The sequence below is a fragment of the Callionymus lyra genome, chromosome 1 (assembly GCF_982586985.1).
Source record: "Callionymus lyra chromosome 1, fCalLyr1.hap1.1, whole genome shotgun sequence".
Lineage (NCBI taxonomy): Eukaryota > Metazoa > Chordata > Actinopteri > Syngnathiformes > Callionymidae > Callionymus > Callionymus lyra.
Window position 1 is genome coordinate 17,963,236 of NC_141818.1, and position 24,463 is coordinate 17,987,698.

Consider the following 24,463-nt stretch of genomic DNA (forward strand, 5'->3'; position numbering starts at 1 on the left):
GTCTGCAAGAACAAGCTTGATTCTTTCACAGTCTTCCTTTAACAAACAAGGGTTTGTCATTTTTCTTTACCTCAATAAGGTTGTCTTGTGTCTGAGGTTGCATCAGAACAAACTATTCTTCCATCATTAGCAAGGCTTGTCGTGTCAGCTCAAGTCATGGGATTGTGTAACTGGGATGTTCATGTGTTGCATTTTTTCCCTACGTCCTGAACTAAAGACAATTGTTTATTTTAGCACTTAAAACATGTGGTTTCGATAATCTATAATAACCTTACTTAATTCCCATCAGTGAGATTTGTAAGTTCCCCTTTTGACGTGACCTTTGTCACGTATCTTTTGTCGCAATGGTGTCACGCATGATTACATATGACAAGACTTACATAATGTGTTTACAACCCTCAAGAACTGCTGGTATTCTTCACATTCCACCACAGGCACCCGAGATTCAATATTTTACTTCTGTCCCCTCTTGTTACTCGCAGATCAATTCCTGCTCTCTCTGCCGTCTTCCCAGTCTAGCAGTTTGCGACGCTCTGGTGTCGGGAACACTTCCCCATCAGAAGCTCTATGCTGCGAGCGACTCGTTTTGATCTGAGGTTCACACAGTTTCATCCTCAGTCTTTTTGAAATCTAGGTCAGATCTATTATTTATTAATTGCAGTTTCACAACTCCATGTCCTCCCACTGCAGCTCAAGCTTGGCAGACAGGCAAAAGCTTTCACTATCATTTCTGGAAAGGTCTGTCTCATAATGCTACTAGTACTTCTGAGGAATAATTTGACAAAATAATGTATATAACATAAGTGCCCTCATCATCAAAGAGGAACTGCCATCAAAGCATGTTTGTGTTAAGTCGCAAACTTAAACAGTTTCCCCTTTTTGAGTATATGGAGTTAACATATATTATTTATTGATGTATATTTAAAGAAGGAGTTTTTTTTTTACCAGTCAGCTTATGAAACTGGCTGGGGCCGTATCTGGCAAATTATTTAGTAATAAGTATTCTACAAAAGAAATTGGGATTCAAATAAAACACACCACTTGGTTAAAATACACAAATGAAAACGGGAGATTTGACTTTGAATGGATTACCAATTGGTTTCCTTTCACAAAGAAACAATCTTATTTTAAAGAGTAAACATGACGGTGAAAACATTACAGCCAACTTCAATATGTATTTTTGTTGGATGATCCAAATACCTTACAGTAAGAATGTAAAAATTACAGTAAGAAGTGTTCCAGGAAAAAAATAAATATTTGTTCAGGCTTTTCCTTGATTTTCTGGAACTCCTGTTGTGTTATCAGTTTTATCTTGCCCTTTAAAGTATATACTTTATTGAATATTGTTTAAGCGCTTTGTGACCCTGGTCTGGAAAAGCGCTATACAAATAAGAATTACTTACTTACTTACTATGGTAATATAATTTTAATAAACCAGCCGCAAATTCAACAGTATTCAATAATAGAAAACTACTTTGTAGTTAAAAGCCGTGGGGGCAAAATGTTATTATTCAAAATCAAACTAACAATTACTCAAGGCAGAAAAATATTGTTAAAAAAATAAGTATGTAAACAAGTATTTTTTTAAACACCTCTGGTGTTTATCTACTTATCCTATTTGTGTGTGGCAAATACTCTGAAGGGGAATGTTATGTGCGTGACATGTACTTCAAACAAAATCTATGATGAAATTTACATTGGTGTTTAATCTTGTTCTGACGTGAAAAACAACCCGTGTATGCATTTTTTTTACATCAACTGTATTTAAACATCATAAACTGCTTTGGATCATATTGCTAGCTGGATGACTTGTAGCATGAAAAGATTTAAATCATAAGCCATGAGCCTTATATTGACAAACTAACCTTATTCAAGTCCTCAGCTGCACCCAGAGGAAGATGCTGACGGTGGGTCGAGGCTCTCAGAAGGGACTCTGATCCAATATCCAGCCGTGGCCTTTTGATCTCGGCATAATCCACTTCTGATTGGCTGTTGGGCTCCGACAGATAGATGTGCTCGTAGCGTATATGCTGCTCCTGTCCCCTGTAGAGCCAACAATCACAATTCAATTAGAACATGAGGAAAATAATGTAACTCTACGTTATGTATATAAGATCAATGTCATGTAAATAAAAAGCTATGCTGACATGAAACAAATGCTACATAATTGATAATGAAAAACCTTTTTTTTTTTAAGAAAATGGTACCTATGGACTTGGAAAACAAGCCGGCATCACACATGACTATTCTAGGTACTGAGTGAGACATCATGTTATTTCAAGACATTTTTATGTCCCACAAAAGCGATTAGGGATATAAAACATACTACTTGATTTACTACTAAATAAGTATTTGTATTAGCACTGCACTTTATTTCATTCCTGCACCGACTGAAGAAACGTCACAATGCTGTCATGCAACCCTGGACCGCTGAATAAGTGCAGTTCTTGTACAATTTGTTTGTACCACTCCAGCCTATAATGGCCCAGAGGTAGCCGGCCAGGAGCTGAAGAACATACAAAGCAGATTCTTGGTGTGCAGTCGCAGCTCATGATGTTAACTGCTTTTAGATCTGGGGAAGTTTTACGACCCCTCTGCTAAATGGCTCTCTGTTCTCACCGAGGAAATGCTTTTCTGGAGCCTGCCCTGGAGGCAGATGCCAGAATGTCAGTAAATTCTCTGCCCGTGTCAAAATGGAAGTGGCTCATGACAAGACGACAGAAAACACAACCGTAATTGCTGGTGCGGGCCCACAATGGCTTAGTGAGTGGTTTCTTTGTGGAGCAAAGAACACGGAACCCCAAATGTGTTACAGTTTCGGCAGAGCGGTGAAATTGGTACCATATTTATCACAGTAATTGCATAACAAGCACATAGAAATCCAGTACAGTGGAATTTGCATGACCTACTTTGACACAGTAAAAAAAAATACAACAAAAGTTTTGAAGAATCATGATTCATATACATCATGACTAGACACTTGGGAAAAAAATGTAATCGGTTTTGGGAATCATCCACCATTAGCGTTTTCATGAATAACGTTCCAGATGGTTCTGTGTAACATTCCATCTGGGCTTCAGGTTACTGCGCCTATTCCTTCAAAACACTTTCCATCCCACACTTCCTCATCTACATAGATGACTGCTGCTTACATAATCCTAACATCAAACTATACTCTCGACGCCCAAGACCTCTCTCCTCTTCCTCAGTCACTCCTCTTTTCCCTCTCTTCCTCCTGTGAACATGCAGTATAATCTGATCCCTCGGGAGGATTTGTCTGGCGGGTTAGAGAAAGGGATGAAAGGAGGTGTGATGCAGAAGATTGCAGAAGAAAGAGGCAACGCAACATAAACGACCTGCAACAGCTCCCCTGGATTCTCTCAGATTATACTCAGTCAAGAGATTTTTTGGTTTAGACAGCAGCGTTATTGCAACATTTACATGTGAAGTAGGGCGTATGATGGGAAAGACCAAAAGAGGATTATTCTACATATATTAAAGAAAGAAAATATATCCTGGTCAATAGAGGAAACCTTAAGATAGTTTAAATTAAGTCAACTGCCACGATCTTCTTCAAGTGTGAATGATGAAGCACTTACATCAAGATAAAAAGCCCTATAATATTTTCATTTACACACATCAACACAAATATTTTAAGCATTCTTAATCGTGTAGTTCAGGGTTATTCAACTTAAAACCTGCTGGCCAGAATTGGGGAACAGGCACCAGGAAGTATAACGTGAGGAGACATTTGGCTGTTGCTATTTCAATACATAAGTGCTAAACTGTTAATAACATTTTGTTTATTTTTGTTCCGTTTGCCTAACATTTAACAGGAAATAGTGGTAAAGTGGTTAAACAGCCCAAATTCTTGACATCATAATTTAGTATAGAATAGTCCTGGTCAGGTTTATGATTAACAATGTATGCATATTGATTCGAAATGAACATTTTTGAAACGATGGTAGGCAATACTAATTTAGCTATATTTAAAAATAATTGTAATCAATCAAGTTAAATACTGTTCAAAATCCACTTGCATTTAGAAGAATGAGATAACCTCCTATATGTGTTGCATATATATTTTTATATACATAATACATAATAATATACATAATATAGTATACTTGTAAACTTCATGAATTAAAAAAAAAAAAATCATGAATGTAGATGACTTGGAGCCAAAAAATAATAATTGCTGCACTTGTTCTAACAGGATAAATGTACCCGTGCCATTAAGCCTTCTAGCATGTTTTGATATCTTTCCTTGCAAAAATAAACAATCCCAAACATTATTAGGATATTTGTTGAAATACATAATAACCGTAATGACTGAGTTAGGAGTCAAAATTACTCTTCTGGTGAAAAATTGTCCATTAGTTAATTATTTTAATATATCAATAATATTTCTTCAATTGACTGTTCATCTGAAGTCTATCCATTCAGACTTGAACTGCAAGACACCAAAGTAAAATAAAGATCTCTGAAGTGCCAAACAAAAGTGTATTTTCCATTTAATATGCAACGCTTTGAAGTGTTTCAAAGGGAAAAGCAAATGACGTGGTACCAAAATAACAACAAGATATCTAAGCTGATTGTCTCCAGTAAGAATGATGTTATTCACAAGAACGAGGCATCAGATGCCAAATACTACTTGGAGAAATATTAGATATACACAAGCGGACTCACAAGGCCAATATTGTGCCTGGCGGCCTTCCAAAAAGACATGCTACTAATAGTTTATAGATTGCCTCAGACGTCTCTTGTCGACAATGAGATTTCCTTTTTTTTCCCTTTTTTATTGTGTGCCTCTTAAGTGCTGGAGTAACCTGGCTGATTTCAGACTGGAAGGAAGAGGCGGATAGCAGTCGCCAAGAGTTTGAAGTAAATTGCACAACGGAGTAATGATTATACTGTCCCAAACCTGTGATTTAAAGCATTTAAAGCAAGAGCTCAATTACATCATTTCTCCTCACTATTGTTGACACGGCAAATGATTCAAAGCTTAATTAGAGATAAGTAAATGTTAAATGAGAACGCACACAAGGATAGCTGTATAGTTAAGAGAAGCAAGCTCGTGGAGAATTTTCAGGACATGCATAGACGGTCACGTTAGAGAGAGAAGAGAATGGAGGCCTGCCAAGGCCAGTGTGAGCTATTCAGAGTCGGAGTGAGAGCTGGAAATAGGGACTTCAAACGCACCTCTAAAGAGAGACTGAAGGCTTGACATACTCGGCTGAAAGCTTCTCAACTTCAAGACAACTGCCAGCAAGTTCAGCACTTTACGTAACACTCCACAAGGAAAGAGACTTCACTTCTACTCTTTTGAATAGTTATCATTATTGTAACTCCCTCCACTCACCCTTTCTCCCCCATAATCTCACAGTCTTAAAGTCAGTGAATCTTTCCTGCCCGCAGATTCACCTGCTCTTGTCCAACAGCCACTTGTTGATTTTATTTCTCACTACTCCCATCAAAAGTGCTACATATTTGTATGCCAAACTTGAATTATCTTTACGACCTTATTACCAGATTCAGGACATTTTCATCCACTTATGTTGAAAAAAAGGAAAGGGAATACAATATATGCATTTAGTAAGCCTGTTTTTGCTTTAGACAACAGTGACAACATTTGTTTTCATCTGTCCAGTTCTTTGAAGTGAAGGGGACTGTAGGAAAATAAACTACTGACAAAATAAAATATATTCCCAATTTAGAGGAAACTGTTTGTCTTTCTCCTTGTGAAGACAATACCTCTTTCTGAAGGTTAAAATAATATTCCTTCCCCATTCAAGATGGCTAAAAATACACATTTGAAAATAAACTCCCGTCAAAGCTAATCTTAATCAGCAGAAGGGTCGTTTTTTTTTTGCCACGTATCCTTTGTGAATCATGCATTATTCATTGGCTGCACATAAATGATTCAATGCTCATCAGGACTCATCCTCAAAAAGGCATCCGTATATAAATAATAAAACAACGCAAGTATGTACAAAACCGGCCCCTCCAAAGACAAGGTGTGAGGAAGAGTATTTGTTGGTCGATTGCGTGGAAACCTATTCAGCAGCAGAAAAAAGCATTTTGAAGCAAATTACACAATTACTGAACACTTGGAAAGGGTTAACTGATGGAGCTTTGGTAAATGTTTTATAATCATATCGAGTCCATACTCAGAGGAAAGGTAAAATTAAATTAAAATATTGCTATTCTTTAAAAAGGGGTGGCTGTTGGGAAAAGAAAGAAGCAACGTTTTATTTACGTTCAACCGGTAAGCAAGGTTAAAAACAGGCTGTAGATTAAAGTTTAAACAAACATAAACACATGGTTAAGCAAATGCTTAAATCCATCAATCCACAGCGTATAATTGAAGACAAAAGCAGGATTTCACAAGCAGCACTTCACAAATGAATGTATTACATTAATAATTATTGGTCAGTGTAACATTACATTCGAGTTTAATCTTGTTCTCAAAATTTACATTGCAAACTTACTTTTCATGTGTCACCTTGTATGATTAAGTCAAAGTGGTTAGAAATGTATAAAGAAAAAAAAACACCATATACCTCTCATTCCCAGGCTGGAACTCCAGGAGTAAGGAGGGTCGGCGGCGATGTGGCTGTGCGAGATGAGAGCTGTAGTCCCTGGCATGAGGAGAGTGGTAGTCAACCAGCCCCACTTCCTGGAGAAGAGGAGATGAGGAAAGAAAAGGTTTAGGTTCAAGAAATCCCTCCAGGCGGACACTTTATTTACTTGTCGAAAGGGAAAACCACACAAAACAACTAACTCCCTCTGAGCCCCAGCGTTGTTTAATCACGTAAATCCAATCTATTTCTCTCCGTGGCATCAACACTCCTGCGGCTTCTAAGCCGCCCTCTCGCAGCAGTGGTGCAACACCTGAACTTTTGCAAACCTGTATCTTTTCAAAACAGGATTTCTGCCAGTCAAGCCTAATCTGCTCATGAATGTGATGACAAGGGGGAGTGGTGGGATAAGCCACAGGTGCAGCTGTGGGGAACAAAGATGGGGGGGGGGGACAAGGGGTGGGAAACCTGACTAGAAAGTGAGTAAGGGAACCCCTTCTTCATCGAGAGGCACTTTTGTAAAGACAGACACTTTCCTCTTGGAGGATAATCATGATAATTAGGTGTTAGTGGTAACGGAGGCCGTAATGTGCCTCCTTAAGGACAAGACGGACATCAAACTTAAACATCTAATGAGGAAAACCGTGGGCTGACGGCGCTAGTGAGGAATGTGTATGTTGAGAAAACACCAAGGAAAGCCCAGGGTCAGGCCCTCTCAAGAATCACCACCTTGGTCCTAGTGTCAATCTTATTTTTCCATTAAAATTGAGTAGTATTATTTTTGCTATGGTTTTTTTTACAGTTCAATTATTATGGTATCTTTAAAAAAGTGATGTTGGAAAAAAGGATATATATATATATATATATATATATATATATATATATAATACATCTAAACAGCACCTTTCATTTAAGATATAATATAAATGCATATATAAATGTATAAATAAACATATATACAGTACATGTGAAAGCGGACATGAAAGTGGAAGACGCTGCAAGTAAAATTGCAAGAAATGGTCACATAAATTAATGTCTTCAAGGCTCATATGATAAGGAAGTACCTTTTTGATTTGAGAACAATGTTTTTTTTCATTCTTTCATTATTTTTAGGAAAAAAATGGCTGTGTATACATTTTTATTTGGGGTTTGTTGTGATTAAATATCCAACATTTACAAATAACTACAGGAAGAAAAAAAAAGCATCACATTTTGTTTTCCGTCTCAAAGCTGCAGGCTATAGACCGAGAGGCCAAAAGACTACAGTGCTGTAAAAAGCTGGTGCAGATCAGCGCTAGGTTCCTCACCGTGTGTGCCCTTTGTAGCTGCAGTGGGAGCGAGGCGGGGTTTGGCAGGTGCCTGGTGTCCACTGTCCTGCGGGCAGGCGGCACGGACTGGGGATGGGAGGACATGCTGACACAGCCTCTTCCTTTAGGAGCAGGAAGTTGGCAAGTTTGGAGAACAGGTGCCGCACATTATCGGCGCTTTATTTCAGCCAACCTGTGAGAAAACAAGAGGAAAGAATGTCAACTTTTACCCTTTATGATGAGACATAACAGGAAGTACTAAATATATGCTTGAACAGCTGTAAAATTGACTCATCTATTCAGTTGGAAATAGAAATTTCAAAACGGTATCTACTTCTACAAGGCCACCAAATAAATAACCATCTCCTGCAGCTGCTTCTCTGAATCCTTCCTTTATTAATAGATAAGTAAGTAAGTAAGTAATATTTATTTATATAGCGCTTTTCGTACGACTGTCTTCATCGACAAAGAGCCGCCACATTAGGAGCGCTGCGACTGAACTAACACTAATAAAAGTGTGAAATTTAAAAACAACAAATGGAATAATTACACCACAACAAGATAAGTCACTGTTCAAAGTCTCAATCAAAGCTTCTTTGGTAATCCATAAAATAATGTTGAAATACTTATTATTATAATTAACTCTATTTTTTTTTCTAAATGTTCCGCCCAGCCCATTTAGTGATAAAATGTGCCTAAACCGGTACCATTGTCACTTAACGCAGATTGATTTCATTGTGCAAATATTTTTATATAATGCATTTCATTAGTAATGTAGTATTTCATCTATATTCTCCGTAAATGGCAGGTATTGTCAGCCGCAGGCCATAATCACATGTGGTAAGGGAATGATTGGAGTCATTGGAGACGTTGTGTGCAGCCAAGAGTACCAGTCTCTATTGTCATTGTGTTTTTTTTATGCTACACAATGAGACACTATCCTCGCAGACACAAATGTCCCTTTAATTCAGTTGCTAAATAACGCACACTACGAATGACATGTGTCAGTAGTTTTGCTCTGTCAATAAAAAGAAGACACTTGTTTGAAAAAACTTCAGTAAAGTGTTACTTACTAAGTCATATTTGTAGAGCTCTTTTCTAGACCAGGATCACAAAGCGCTTAAACAATCAAAACAATACCCAATAAAATATAGTCTTAAAGTGTCAAGACACCACCAAGACAAACACAGGAGTCTCAGAGAATCAAGAATAAAGCCTGTTGATTATTGTTATCAGAGAAAACTGGTAATAAATTATACGGGCCAACAAAAGGCGGTAAAAGAGACTCATCTTTGATAAACGCCCAGCTTCTGGGAAGAAGCACACAAGTCTAAAGGCGGTGACAAGATCGTCTGCAGACCAAAAAAAAAAGTGAATCAAGATGTGAGGGCCAACACAATACTAGAGCATTGACATAAACTCTGGAGCAGAAGGGGCCTTCCAGACTAGAGGCTAAACACATGCACTGGCACTGATACAAACGCCCACAGGCAGGTTGCTGGATTGTTGCCAAGTCCTACAATGAACTCGGTCACCTCGTGCTCTCACTCCAGCGTTCCTTTCCTCCTCTTTTTTAACTTCACTCTTCGCTGCAGAGTACAGTGGGCCTCTGCCTTCGACTGTGTGAGCCAATAACTCATTCCACTACACCCCTGAATTCTCATTCCATTTTAGGAACAGCAGTGGAAATACAAGCACCGGACCAGACAGGCAGGCAGAGCAGGAGGTGGATAAAGGGTGATAAAACTACAGGACCGCAGACTGGCTATTGCCATCATTGTTTACTACTATTGGAGCATTTGCAGGGAACGACGCAAGAGAAAGTGCTGAATTATTTAGACCACAGACCAAACAACATAAAATGACTTGTATCGGGGGCACTAATCACAAACCCGTAGATCGCATTACACCAACTTTGCACCGGCGATATGTCTTATATGACAACAACAATGCATAGAGGATCAAACTTCAATAGCTGCTGACCTTGATCTAGTGTTACGAGACATTATTTAATAACCTTGTGTCATCGAAAAAAAACTACAAGATAAAAAGTTTCTCTTGCAGCATACTTCAAGCCTCCAAAAAATAGGGGATGATAAACGCAACAATAATGCATTCGTGAGTGAAAAAAGGGTTGTCAGGTGTTGGCATCAGGTCAGAGTCTTTTTCAAGCTTTTTCGTGTGATCTTTCAAAGTCTGTCCAGTTGGCCGGAGCAACAAAGAGAGTCGATAATCAAAGTTCACTTTGCTCAGCTATGACGAGTTTACTGCTGAAGCCAGAGTTTGATTAGATAGTACTAAGTAAGTAAGTAAGTAAGTAAGTAATGGTTATTTGTAAAGCGCCTTTCTAGACCAGGGTCACAAAGCGCTTGAACAATCAACAACAATACACAGTTAAAACTATATACTATAAAAGGCAAAGACACACAAGACAAACACAGGAGTTCCAGAAAATCAGGGAAAAGCCTGAACAAATAAGAATGTCTTAAGATGTTTCTTCTTTTTTTTTAGAATCCCTTATTAGTCCCGCAAGGGGAAATTCGGTAGTGCTTTTTACAGCCATTCACACATACTGATGTGAGTAGGCTGCACATTTGCGCCAAGTCTACCATCAGGAGCTATCAGGGTAAAGTGTCTTGCTCAGGGACACAACGACACAAGCTTGTCTGGAGCTGGGATTGAACCTGTAACCTTTTGGACTGCAGGCAACCACTCTACCATCTGAGCTATGTCGCTCCTTCTTGAAGGAGTCAGTAGATCCAACAAATACAGAGGGAGAGGAAGATCGTTCCAAACTTACAGTTACCATTAACGCAGCAATATTGTTCACTAAAAAGATAATATAGGATCATTATACAAGTTTCTGATGTCAGCAGATCCACACCATGTCTAATGATGCAGATCTTATATGGCCCAGCCCATATGGAGACATTAGGCGGATCTGTACAAATTCCTTTGGATCCACAAGAATCCAGCATTGTCTGCTGCTGGAACCACATGTTTTTAAAACCAGAGTAGATACATTTGAAATGCCTGCTTCATTTCCATGGCTGTACGCCTGAGCGATTTGGAAATGATGATGTGATACCGCCGTATTCTCTCATCATCTTTTTCATCAGTCAATGAATAAAAATAAGAGCAGAACAGAGGAGTCTGATTCTGCAGCAGCGTTTGAATTATGGAGATATAAATACAAAAGCGTTGGCGATTCTTTTAATTAAAATGCAAGCAATTGTGAACACAGACCGCAGTGCAGCAGTTAACAGTTGATTTGTGATAAAGGTTTTTAATATTCTGCTCAGCACGTTGAAAAAGGTGAAAAATATTATTTCAATGAATTGGAAAGTCGTGCTAGAAACTGCAATGGCAACACTTTCAGAAAGTCATTGGTTAAACGCATCTAAATAAGAAAAACCATTTGAATTAGCCTGAGAAAAACATCAGAAGTTTATAAAGCAAAGGCAGAGAGAGCCGAGCTCAGAATGGGGGGCTGCCAGGACTCCGAGTCTAGGAATGTGGCACCCTGTCATGTCTTATAAGGATTTATCTCCCGGGAGCCTCATTACCAAAGGGCCTCGTACAAGGAGGCTCATGATCGCCTAACCATTCACTCACTCACAACAGTGAGTTCCTCACCAAGACTATACACCCATGCAAACACCAAGCTCATGGGTGGCCGAATTCATGTGAGAACAGTATCATTGTGTATATGCTGCTGACTTCTAGACATATTTGCAGTTTTGTCAAACATCAATATGAGTCAACTTCCATTGTCTGGCTAGAACATACGGCCATTCTCCTGTACACGTATGTTATGTCGGGTTCAGGCTAGAGGCTCTTGTTGTATGTCATATTATCACGGACAGGTGAGTATACTTGCTTACAAGTTTATATTGAAAAATATCATATTTCACCATTTGTCTGGAACAAAGGGAATAAAAGTAAATGTTAATCTCTCCTATTTTTTTAATGAGGAGATGTGTGAGTGGTGCATGCATGGAGGTTTAAGGTGATTCAAGGGTGTGTGAATGTAAATTTTAAAAATAATAATCAGCTGGAATCATTTCAAAGGTTAAAAAAATATTTTTGAGTAAGCACTTGTAGTTGGTTAGTATTTATTTGGAGTAAAATGATCAAAAACATGTTTCTTTCCATCCTAGATTTTCTTTTACACTATTCCTCTAATGGGCTAGGGTCGGGTAATCATGACAAAATTAAAAGGATTCTTAAATTTGCTCGTAAAGCTTTTTTTTTGCTCTAAAATGCTTAGATTTCTAAAATGTAAACGCCAAAAATGCAAGATTATTGACCATTCTTAGAAGCACCGTCTCCTTTTTTCAGAAGCCAACAAAAAGAAGTGATGATTCATTTAGTCATTTAATGGCACAGTTCTAGCCAACCAACTGTATAAAATATTATATTCTGAAATGTCAAAGGGAAAATCAATAGGAAATTCACTCGCTGCTATTAGGGGACTCGGCTGAACTCTAACCACTAACCAAAAAGGAATGTTTGTGAATGAATTACTAAGAGGGAAGAAACAGGTGACATAATTATTGCCTCGTGACAGCTTCATGGATGGTGCGACCTCTGGCACGCACAAGTCTTGCACAATTACACACAGCTATTAACCTAAAACGGTAAAAAGAACTCCCGAGTACCTCGAGTCGATCATGCATCATCCCACTTTACACTTTCAGACAGGAAGTCTGCGATCACAAGACTGCAGTGTGAAGAGCGTGAACACCGGCAGTTAACTTAGCCTTGATTGCAGCGTTTACCAAAGAAACGGCAACAATCCTCAAACACCCTTTACATACATTCTACAGTGTCTCTAAATGACAGACCCATTATTCATAACAACTGGAGTAGAGCTCAAGGAAGAAAACATCACTTAAAGCAGCAAAGGGTTTGGACTGAGCATGTCGACAGAAATGTAATTACTAACTTTCAATTATTACTATGGGAAATACGTATTGTTTTATCCAAGTATAATGGCGTTTTTTCTAAAACGCAATGACCAGGACCTCCGCTCATAATCCAAATAAATATTCCAGACTTTGGAGAGACATTTTTAAAACTCAACATCTTAACTCGACGTTTTATGACTAGATAAAACATCCATGTTTTGTATAATAATATGATATTATAATTATAATAAAACATATTATATAAAAATGAAAAATCCCTCCAGTAATATCATTTTCTTTGCTATCAGCAGTTTGTTTTATAAAAACTTAGCTTACACGGTTGTGTGCCTTGGAGAATACTTAATAAATTAGAAAGTTATAAAAAATGTTATACTTTCGAAGGTCTTCAAAGGAGTGTTTCATAATTTAAAACTTGCATGCCTTCCAGATTGTGCAGTTAGGTGTATAACCTTGGCTTTTCTTTAGTTATTTAAATGCAAAACATCAGCAAAAAGAGGTTAAATTCTATGAGCGCAAAGGGAATATTGTTCTACTCTACAACCTTGAATCCAAATACTAATGTGGGAGCAGCCAACTGGCTTTCTGCAACGTCAGGAAATTCTTGTCGGAAAAGAGATTGGACATACAACAAATAAAGAAGGGCTGACGGTCACAGCTTTGTCATTAAATCCATCACATTTCATTCATTTTATTCCAGGTCAACATGACTTTTGTTGAGAGCGCACTCCACTGACATGGAACATAGAAGGTTACTAGAGCAGGGTGGTTATTTACAAATAAGTACGGCATGTAAATACCTCACCGGGAAAAGAGTGAGATAAAAAGACCGATGCATGCTTGGCCAGATGCGCCTCTCTGATTGCATCCACGCGAGCCAGCAGAGCAGCTATTGGATTTCCTGGATGTTACCTAAGGCTGTCGCTCACAGCAACACTGATGTTATGCAAGCCGCCCCGTCCCCCTGCTGAGTGGTGGTTGAAGAATGGGTTTCTTACCAACGATGAGAATCTGTCACGGTTGCACATGAGCCAAAACACATACGTCAGTCAACGAATGAGGGGAAAAGTCTGTTGATAAAGATGTGAATGATGATAAAAGTTAAATAGTACAACCCATGAGAAAAACTAAAAGTAATTTTAACTAAGGATATGGAACATTTGGCTAATTCCTCAAAAGACGACCGTTATATGTGCATGAGTGGCTTTATTTATGGATTCACAAGAAGGTATTTTGTAATTATAAGCATTCTGAAATCTACCATCTAAATCGTTGAGCTTGACCGCCCAGAGGGGGATTAGTCAAGCTCCGGGTAGTACAAAAGCCTGTTGGATCAACAGGACAGCACACTTTATTAAACAGTTTTGGATGCCATTTTGGTTTACTGCTTCAGTGACATTGAACAGTGGATAGCAGCAGTTATCATAGCTGTCCATGTGAAACAATGTCCTGCACATTCATTCTCATAATCACCGTCATTACTTAGCGGGAGAATGTTGTTTATACTTTCAACTCTGTAAGATAGATAATGATTAGACGGTCTATTGAGGTGCTATTGGGCTATGCCAAGAATGATTTTGTCCGAGAGATAATATATCACGAGATCGCTTTCAAGTGGCAGTAAACATCATCACAGAGGGTTCTCAGATGATTTGCAATGGCTGTTCAAAATGAAAAAAATATATAAAAGAACTACGCTCATTATATCGTAAAAGAAATACAGCTACACAAGAGATTAAATGGTTCATTGGACAATAATGTCAACATTATTGATAATCATTAAAAATGTGATTTTATTATTTCACTTATTCAAGTAGATAAAAACTTGGGATTCTGTGCTGCATTTTGATTAGACAGCTTTCCATTAACACAATCAGCCAAGATTGATTCCTATTAAAATTTCTAATTAAAACCTATTTTCTCTGATGTGATCCATCATAACATTGTTTGCGGATAAAGCGAGAGCCTGTTGCTAGAGCCAGCTGTTGACAAAAACCAGTTTGTTTCAGAGATTGTGGGATTTAAAGTCCAGAATTGTTCCACATGTTGTATTAGAACCTGAATTTTGATAGAACATCGGATCTAATGAAATGACCATTACTTAACTTATTGATAAACAAAATGGAAATGTATGTAAATAACAAGCATCAGATTAAAACATCATCAAGATGGTGGCAGAAAAAGGGGCTCAGTTAAACAAACATGTTTTTATTGTCATTATATTTATTATAATACTGTAGAGTGACAGAAAGATTGAATACACTCTTTCCAGGTTGCACCTCAAGGTGTATTAAGTACAGGAAAGACTAAAGAATGTTTCTCACAGCAAACAAGTGTTTTTTTCCACCCTGAAGCATAAGAAGTTTAACGTGAAAAGTAAACATGATGTATGAGAACATCTGATCCTAATAAATATTCATAAGCAATGCATTGATAGCATCTATATTTTTTTTATAACACAAATGCTGGGTGACAGACTCGTCTTCTGGCTGACCTACTTTGAGCGTTTAATTATTTAGGAGCGATGAAATGTTCTTCTATATGGCACTGAGCAACTCCAGAGCCCCTGTAATAGTTGCATAATGTTGCCCAAGAGGTTTCAGGTGTGTGTGCATGTGATCGTGTTTTGTAGTGTAAACAAATGAACCGTTTTCATAGCCATTGTAGAGAAAACTGAAGAGTGATCAAATCCTAATTGAAGAGCCTTGTGGTATGAATAACCAGGAAAAAAACGAGTGCACCAAAACACTTTCCAAGTAGCAAAGGCTGGCTAATCAAATGTGATGAACATAATGCTGCCCACAGCTAAAGCCTACACACAAATAAGAGCAATGACCTACAACATGCTGTCATCTATGTTGCGTAACTGAGTCAAGTGAATCACTTGCCACAGAGCCATCTCTAATCTCTGATAATCCGCTGTCTGCCTCTCTTTTAGAACGTTTAAATATGGGTGACTGGTTTTAACGGCAATTCCACTTCCCAGCCAAGAAACATTATGATGTTACGGAAAATTGACTGGACGTTACTACGACACTTCAGTATTGGATCATGATACTGATACTTTAGCAATAATATGGCATAAATAATAGAGCAGAGAGAAGAGCGAGGTCCCTGGAAAGATTCATAACAAAACCACTTGGATCTAAATATATTATATATATATATATATATATATATATATATATATATGCGCATACGCAAATAAGAACTAAATACAAATTTAATTTCATAGTCAAGAAGAGCCACATGCATGTTTAAGTATAAACCAACCACAATGATATAGTTGAGATTTAATTAAAAGTTAAATTAAACTGCTAAAAATGCCTGTAAAAAAATATAATATTAGAACGTTAATGATAAATTAAATGGGGAAAAAATGATGACAATAGAACCCTTAATCTAAATTAAACTAAAATATGAACGTTACTGGCAATCGAGTCTCCAATACCTTGAAAAGATTGGGGATTATTTTAGGTTGCAGTAATATTACTGCAAACAAGTGAAAGTGCCGAATTTAAAGCGGTGACATTTTATCTCTAATGTTGCTCGTCTTACATTGAACCTCATATTGTTTTTAAGGATGTACATGATCCAAAAAAACATAAATCAAGACATTTACAAACAGAAGGACAACTTGTAGTTGAAGACACAATTTTAAAAACATCATAATTCTTTCATAGGAAAGGGGAATTAGAACATTCTGTGGCTAGCATGAGGTCATTGGGAGACGTCTAGCACGTAAAGATGGATATTTATGTGGTCAAAGCAGCTGGGGAAGTCTGGTACACTGCTGGATACTGGAAGTGGAACTGCAACTGCCAAATTCTGGGAGAAAGAGGAAGTTTAAGGATGGTGTTTTGGTTAGGAAGGCCATGAAGTGGTCGGGTTTAAAGAGGAAGATAATAAGCTAGGTCTAATGTAGCGACGAGCAGATAGAACTACAAAGAATGAGACCAAAAACATAAGAATCGAGCTAAGAGAAATAATAAAGTGGTAAGTCATCAGAGAAGTCCATGTCATTAATTAAACTGGCAGATGTTAACATTTAATTGATGTGTAGTTGTTTAACATTGTGCGCTTTTCACAGCCAACTTACAGAGCAACAGACCTTACGACAAGTCATACCATTTACTCACTCACTAGCTGAAATTACCAAGAAATGATGTTAAACGAAAATTGTTCATCCTTAAAGACTCCAATTGGCAAAATAAAGTTTTAGTTGGCAACCTTGTTTGTTAAAAGGATTGGGAAATTAAATGTGATGAAATTACTGCAAGCTTGTGCCAAAGAGAAAGGATAGTTTTCCACTTTGTGTATTCTGGTTAATGTCAGGGCATTCAAACACGTACTTTTCACATATTTCTTTAAAGGGAAAAACATGAATCCCGTATTTGTAACAAGTGTGCATTCATGTTTAGTCTGAGTACATAAGATTGTAAAAAGGTAAGCGTGACAGGACATGGACTTAATTCTCTTTCAAACATTCCAGAATATATAGAAAATCAATTAACATTTGAATAAACCTGTTTTAATTAAACTCATTCATTCGTGACATGAGCTCCACTGACTATATACCAAACTTATAATTATCTGTCAGACACCTGGTAGAACATCTAGTTTGAGGTTAATCTAACTTGGCCTGCGTGAGCTGCTTTATCAAAAAACAAATTAATCACGGGTGTTGTACAACATGGTATACACAATCTGCTGGGCGTTCTTGAAATAATTGGGGAACTAGGAAATAATTAAATGCCAACTTTTCCACTTTGCTCGGTGCCCTTCAGTGAAAGTGAAAACTAAATAGAGTCACAGCAGTGGGGATGGAAAGCACACTTTAACAAAAATGGTGATTCGATTTGTTTCCAAAAAAAGATATAGGACTTGTTGTGTCGGTTTCTGGTTTCATCTTCCTGGTAACTTCAAAAATTCTCTCAGTACTTCATATAAAAAACATCATCTCTGACCCACTGCCAATCATTACAGAAACTATAGCTTATAATAATAATGTGTACAATGTTTCATAGTGTTGCTTTAAAGCGTAGAAACTATTTGAAAACTGTCAAATTGAATATGTGGTGCATAGATGACTAACTGGGCTGTACTAAGCAGAGACTTCCACACACAAAAATCCAACAGCCGTCATCATCAAGTGAACCAAGCAAGAAATGAATGCTGGGCAGCTGCTGTTACTCATTCAGTGAGAGGGAGGTGGAGGGAGAGGCACGAGAATGCGTGAAAGGAACTCTCGTTCCTGCACATATTCGCTTTCTGCTCTCTGAATAGTAACAGAGTACTCCACAACAAAGTTGGTCTACTTCCCGGTAATCCCTTTAACATGTGCTTCAATTACTGCAAACATGAACACAAGTCCAACGAGTCCACGGAGAAAAATGATGATGTGCTTTTTCTTTTTTTTTTACTTTGCCCACAGCAGATGATGGGTCTCCGTAACAAAGACTGCTATTGAATAAAACACTTAAGGTGATTAGAGGTTTACCTTTGGGCTTTTGAACGTGGAAATTGTGGTGAGGGAAGAAGATTAAATGGTTATAGCATTAAACATCATCGGGTTTACCTCAGGTTAAACACCACTAATGTTACATCATCTGTTTGTAGGAGACCAACAGAAAACCGTTTCTATGGTAAGGCAAATACGGATTTGCTCAATGAGGGGTTTTTCTAGAACTGCAAACAGCTGCACAAGCAACAAAATGTATTTGCCAACGAAGCGCAGAATATACCAACGCTCACAACGAAAAGTAGGCGAGCTTCCTCTCTCGAAGGTATAGCCTTAAGGTACCATCACGAGCGCGGCAGCAGCGTTCTATTAAAAGACGACAATGAAATATCAGAATCAGGATGAGTAGAGACAAGTCTCAGTGGGAGAACCGAGATACAACCAGCTTCTAATGAAAAGAATAGAAAGTGCTTAATCATCAACCACCTCTGCAAACAAGCTGTACAACCATGGTCAGCACAGCGACCTTCCAAGCTTCAGCTAAAACGTTTACGACCCCTCATTTGAAAAAACAGCCAATAACCATTTATCCAGACAGATGGAAAATGACCTCATTTAATTACATCCGATTGTGAATCTGTATAATAAAAACTAAATAACTTTAGAAGAAAGAGAAGCTTGCATAAGTGTATTTATCGTGCAATAACTTTGTCGATTACTGATCTGTTCCAACTTTCTCTACAAATTGGAATATATCTCTTCCACAAGTCATAATAACTGGGAGTGCAGAGATCATTCACAAGCTATTAAGAGTCTTTATTGAGATATAGTAAAGGCCACCTTCCTATTTTCCCCGTCTGTTCGCAGCAGATGTGTTACTTCCTGCGAAGATGATTTTGACAAGCAAGTTTCCACTTACACTATAAATCATGCAACTTCAAAGCCCTTCAGAACACCTTGGTGTGTCCTTAATTTAATAAAGCCTTGATATTACTATGTTAATGGTGTTTGGATCAGACAGCAGCTCCTCAGATGAAGTACTCAACCCTCTCCAAAGGGACAGCAGAAGTGATAAGACTAGTAGCTGACTGAAATGTTTGAAGTGGTTTGCCAAGACAGCCTTCGAGGGCTTCACAAATGCTTAGCCCTTGAGCTGCCTTGGAGAGAACATTTTAAATAAAAGACACACTGTGATAACGAGTTTACCATTTACAATTTTGAGTAAGCAAATATGAGCATTTTACGTGCGCTCTCCTTCACATTGTAAGATATTCAAGTCACTTCTGACTAAAAAACATCTGATCCATTTAATTTAAGTCATTATTTATTTTATATATTAAGTTTGATTGAGTTCGACATTTCAATGCTATTGTTCCAATGAAGCGCCATCGATTGTGACTGAAGATTCAAAACTGTGCCAATACAAATTTCCCGTTTATATTTGTTATTTACTTCTCTTTTAATATTAAGGACACACAGAAGACCAACAATATATCTTCATCTCATCCCTTAATTAAAGTCTAAAATACACATCTTTAACATTACGTCACTTCTGTCGTAAGAACTCTGCAAGTTGAGAGTTGAACTCAAGAGACCTCAGCATCAGCGACAGCCTAGTTGTATCTTACATAGCGTGACCAAGCAAGATGACATCTTTCAGAAACATCTGATAAGGAGCTTTGCGTGAAGAGTAAAGGGTTACGTTCCATTATTGCACATTATATTTCTTAGCCACAAGAAATGTGTACATCGGTGTTCAGTGTATTTTTTTTTTTGCTTTAAGATACACTCTTAATGCCATAGACAATTCAGATTTAGTGATTAACCTTCTGTATGTTCAGGATTGGCTTAAACCCACGCACCAGTACCAAAGAATACATATAGAATACACAAGTGGGCTGCTTTTGATTTTAAAAAAATCGAATTATGGTGAAACAAATATTCTGCTACAGACAGCGTAACATGTCTCAGTGAAAGACAAATGTGACACAGGTCACATTTAGTGTACACCCTACCGTTTACGATCAAGTTTTAACAATCTAGATTACGTTAACTGGGTTTATTAAACCTAAATGTGAAGCCCTGTTTATACAAGGAAAAATGGCTCAGATTACTTTCTATAATCAAATGATATTTCTATAGACAGAAATACATTTTTATTCTACCTATTCTTGCGAAAACAAAGCATGTCACTTTGCAGCCGGTAAGTAAACCGGCTAGTAACAAAAGTAATAGTCATTTTGAAAAAAAGCAAATACTACCGGTAAATGATGCGTAATTTCACAACTGTGGTTTTTGTTATCTCTTTCATAATGGCAGTTGTGCGTGTTTAGCAGGCCCTTATTACTGCTCCCTGAATCATCAAGTCTTAAAAACAACTACAATCTCCATCTGAAGATCAATTAGAGAAAAAATTATCAACATTTGAATCCAAGTATCAGAATATATTTTTCTGACAATGAAATATTTTTCAGATCCGAGTCCAACATGATTGGACACAATTGGCTAAAACTGTAACAATTCAACTATTATAATAATTTATTTAACAGCCCATCCAAGAGAAAAAATGAATATACATGAAACAACCAGCTTGTTTGAACAAAGAGGAGTGATAAACATGCATTTATTATATACACACACACTCCAAAATCAGTTTGTTCAGCTTCATGTAAAAAAGAAAATTCAATAATCCAGATCACAGTTTGATTTGTAGACCAAGTAGCAGAGGTACATGATTTACAGAGTAAGTTGTATATTATCCATCCATCTATGAGTACGAAAAAGATAACGTTGATAGCATTGTTTATTTGACAGGCGTTTTCTCCCATCTCCCGCACAATGAACATAAAGCCTAGAAAATCATGTCACTTGTTATACAGTAGTATCTCTAAGACTGCAAGCACTAGTCATTTAAACTTTCACCATCGCACTGAGAACAAGTTTGAAGGAATGTGCAGCTGAAGATGAATCATTATATGTTGAGTTGCGTGACTGTCTTCAGTCTTCTAAAATGTTATTCATCAGCAATGAATCACTGCCAATAAAAGGTAGTAGGCTATAATGTTTCTAACCCAAAGGGAAATGTAACTTAAATTACATAAAAACATAATCTCACAAAAGTGAAGCTCTGACTTCTCATTATCACAAATTAAAAAGATAAATCTACCTACAAGGTCACAGTATTTTCACAATAGAAAAGTCTCTCAAAATTCAATACTTTCGGAGACACAGAAAGAAAATATTTCATGTAGCAACAGTTTCTCTTTCACTGAAACATATCTGAGGCTTTATCTCTCATAGACAACAAATGAGGTAAAAGATCTCTTCTTCCCCCCTTCTGAGCAATGTTGTGTTTCATAATACGGGAAGAAACCGAACTAGCTGTGAAAGAGTCTCCCTGAGGCACCTCACTAAGAACAGGATTACGTTTGTCCACATAACCCTTTTGGATAAGAGGGAGCCTTTCACTCAATCTTATTTAACCCTATTTCACCCAAATCATTCACTGTACCCTTTAATAAACAATAAAAAACAATATAATTTGTATGAAAACTAGAATAACTAGTTCTAGATGCATTCGCTTTTTACAGATAAACCGATTTATGAGCAAAAATGCTTCAAGGTTAAAAGTTTGGTTAAGTGAATGGATGTTGACTGCACAAAAAAAGCCGGCACATAAAACGTAATCATACTTCCCTAGAAGATTTTGGCATCACAGCAGTGCAGATGAAACTGTTGCTAAAATTAGAACAACAAACTAAATGTAGTAGGATTATGTAAATAAGCAACAGTTTATCAGTAACCATCATAATGAGATACAAACTAAAAGAGTAACTGATTGAATTCTGAATTTTAATGACACTGTTATGACTACATTAAAAACACTTGGAAAATGTCCCACATACACAAAGATACTAAGTATCTATTTTTGTAAACGTGTGATTCAACTCAACAGAACACATTTAAAATCCAGCAGCAAAGCCTTTAATCTCAGAAAAACAACTAGAATCTAAATAAGGTTTGATCGGGAGATAAAGTGTACAGGTTTTCATTGTCTGTAATCACCATTGTCAGTCGATTATGAATCGTAAACAAGCCGTTACATAAATCATTGGTAATGATGTAATGATGATGTTAACCATGGGTAACATAATAATGAGATCCTTTCATTCGGGACTTTAATTTCAAATATTATGGCTCAATAATCCTTCTGCCCCGGGGAAGAATGTCCTTTATAATAATAAAATGATTAATCCATTGGAATTTTTTGAAGTGACTATCATGGGTACCACAATCACATCAACATTAGCAAAGGCAGAAACTGCAAAACATGTAACCTAACGCATCTGGTATTTAAAGACTCTTGAAATAAACTTGAAATCCAGCCAAAATAACAGATTTATTCATCCCTGATCTCAAACTCCCGGCAGTGATTGAATAACCCGATTCATTTTTTGCTGGAGCAACCTTTTACCATCTTTGATTATTAAAATGTGACTTTTCATGCGTCTTGTTATTTGTTTTTTATTATTATTGTTGTTGTCTTTCTTTCCCCTTGCGACCTTTTATAAATGGCACGAGATGAGATTTCGATTTTACAGACTGAAACCTCTACCCACTCGTTTTCTCCTTGAAAGAACGATGTGAACGATTATTTATTCATTGACCGCAATGGGAACTGCTAGATCTAGGTGACACAATACAAGAACGTCTTTTACCAATATTATTAACAAAAACAACATAATAACATAGACGTTATCCATCGATTTAAGTCCTTTTGATAAAGAAAGGTTGACGACATTATGAGTAACACCTCAGCATCCGAAAACAAAGTTGTCAATCAAAACGGACGCAGTATCAGTTATAGTTGTATTTAACATCAATAGTATTTTGGCAGAGTATTTGTAAACAAAGCAATGACGCACTTTTGTTTCCGTGGATTAGTTATTGACGACCAGCTGTGTTTTCTTTTTACTAATGTTTACAAATCCGAACCAGTCGCTTGTTGTTGTATAGCTGTTAGCCATTTAGCAACAAAAAAAACAGAAACAATATGAAACCAAGCAGGTTGACATGACCGGCTTATGGTTAATATCGTCGGTTGTGTGTGTCCGTCTGAACGTTTTAGACAAACATACGTCAAAAGAAAAGAGTGAGGGGAAAATAAGGCGTTATCTCCTCCGCTGTGGTGACAGCTAGCTTGGTCAGTTAGCACGGCTAGCCGTGAGTTAGCTTAGCATAGCGATGTAGCACGTGTTCCTGATTTAATAAAATAACCAAATACATTTGGAGAGCCAGAGCAACACTAGCACACAGCTAAAGCTAACGGCTACTTCGCTACACCGTTGTCTCCGACCACTGAAGCCGACACTCGGGGCGAGCGTAAATGATGGCGAAAAAAAAAAGGTGAGTTGAGGATCTTTTCTCCCTCAAAAGAAATGGCTACAACCTCTCGCCCAACAAACAGGAGCGGACTTTCCAAACCCAAGCCGACATCCAGCTACAGAGGCTAACTAACCTTAGCAGGAGGTTGAGGAACACCATCCAGCAGTGTAGAGGGTTTTTTTTTTTCCCCTCAAAAAAAAAAGAAAGGGAGTCGATCAGCCGATCCTTCGCCAGTCGATCAAACAGTGTCTCTCATTTGAATGTCCCAGAAAATAATCCACACACAAAGTATTTGTTTTCATTTGTCCGCCTGACGCATCAGCCGTGTCTCCACTACACACTAACTACACACTGGTGCTGCCACTACTGTCTGTGCTGCTGCTGCCGCTGAGACCATAGCAGGACTGAACCGCCTCCCTCTGTCTATAGGTCCCTGTGTCTCCTCGCTCCTCCTCTCTGCTGGAGGACGCACACATGGTACGTCCTCGTACCTGTATGCGGCTGTTTGGAATATACTTTCAGAAAAATGATTTGTGTACCTTGTGTCTTTGAAGTAGTACAAGTCCTGATTCAACACACAAGTGCCAGCATGAGGGATGATAAATATGTATATTCATCATTTCTGTGGAACACATTTCATCAATACCTAGTCAATAAAAAAAATAATTCCCAGTTATTTAACTCTCCCCCACTAAAGTTTCCTTTTATTTTGTATTTCCATGTAAGAATATATTTTTTATAAATAATGTAAATAATAATTTGGGTTCAAGTTTGGACAATAACAAGTAAGTAAGTAAGAAA

The 24,463-nt window shown here is 37.5% G+C and overlaps 1 protein-coding gene across 3 annotated transcripts in view; it reads right to left on the reverse strand.

Annotated features, from left to right (window-relative positions):
- ncor2 (nuclear receptor corepressor 2) overlaps window positions 1-24,012 on the reverse strand; it is a 66,683-nt gene extending 42,671 nt beyond the window's left edge. For all 3 annotated transcript variants that reach the window (XM_087795645.1, XM_087795637.1, XM_087795629.1), the window contains exons 1-4: window positions 23,796-24,012; window positions 7,889-8,081; window positions 6,564-6,679; window positions 1,866-2,043 (exon numbers count right to left, since the gene is read on the reverse strand). In XM_087795645.1, the coding sequence (XP_087651771.1) occupies window positions 1,866-2,043; window positions 6,564-6,679; window positions 7,889-7,993 (399 nt within the window). In that variant the 5' untranslated portion in view covers window positions 7,994-8,081; window positions 23,796-24,012. The remainder of the gene's footprint in view (window positions 1-1,865; window positions 2,044-6,563; window positions 6,680-7,888; window positions 8,082-23,795) is intronic.
- Between the last annotated feature and the right edge of the window lie 451 nt (window positions 24,013-24,463).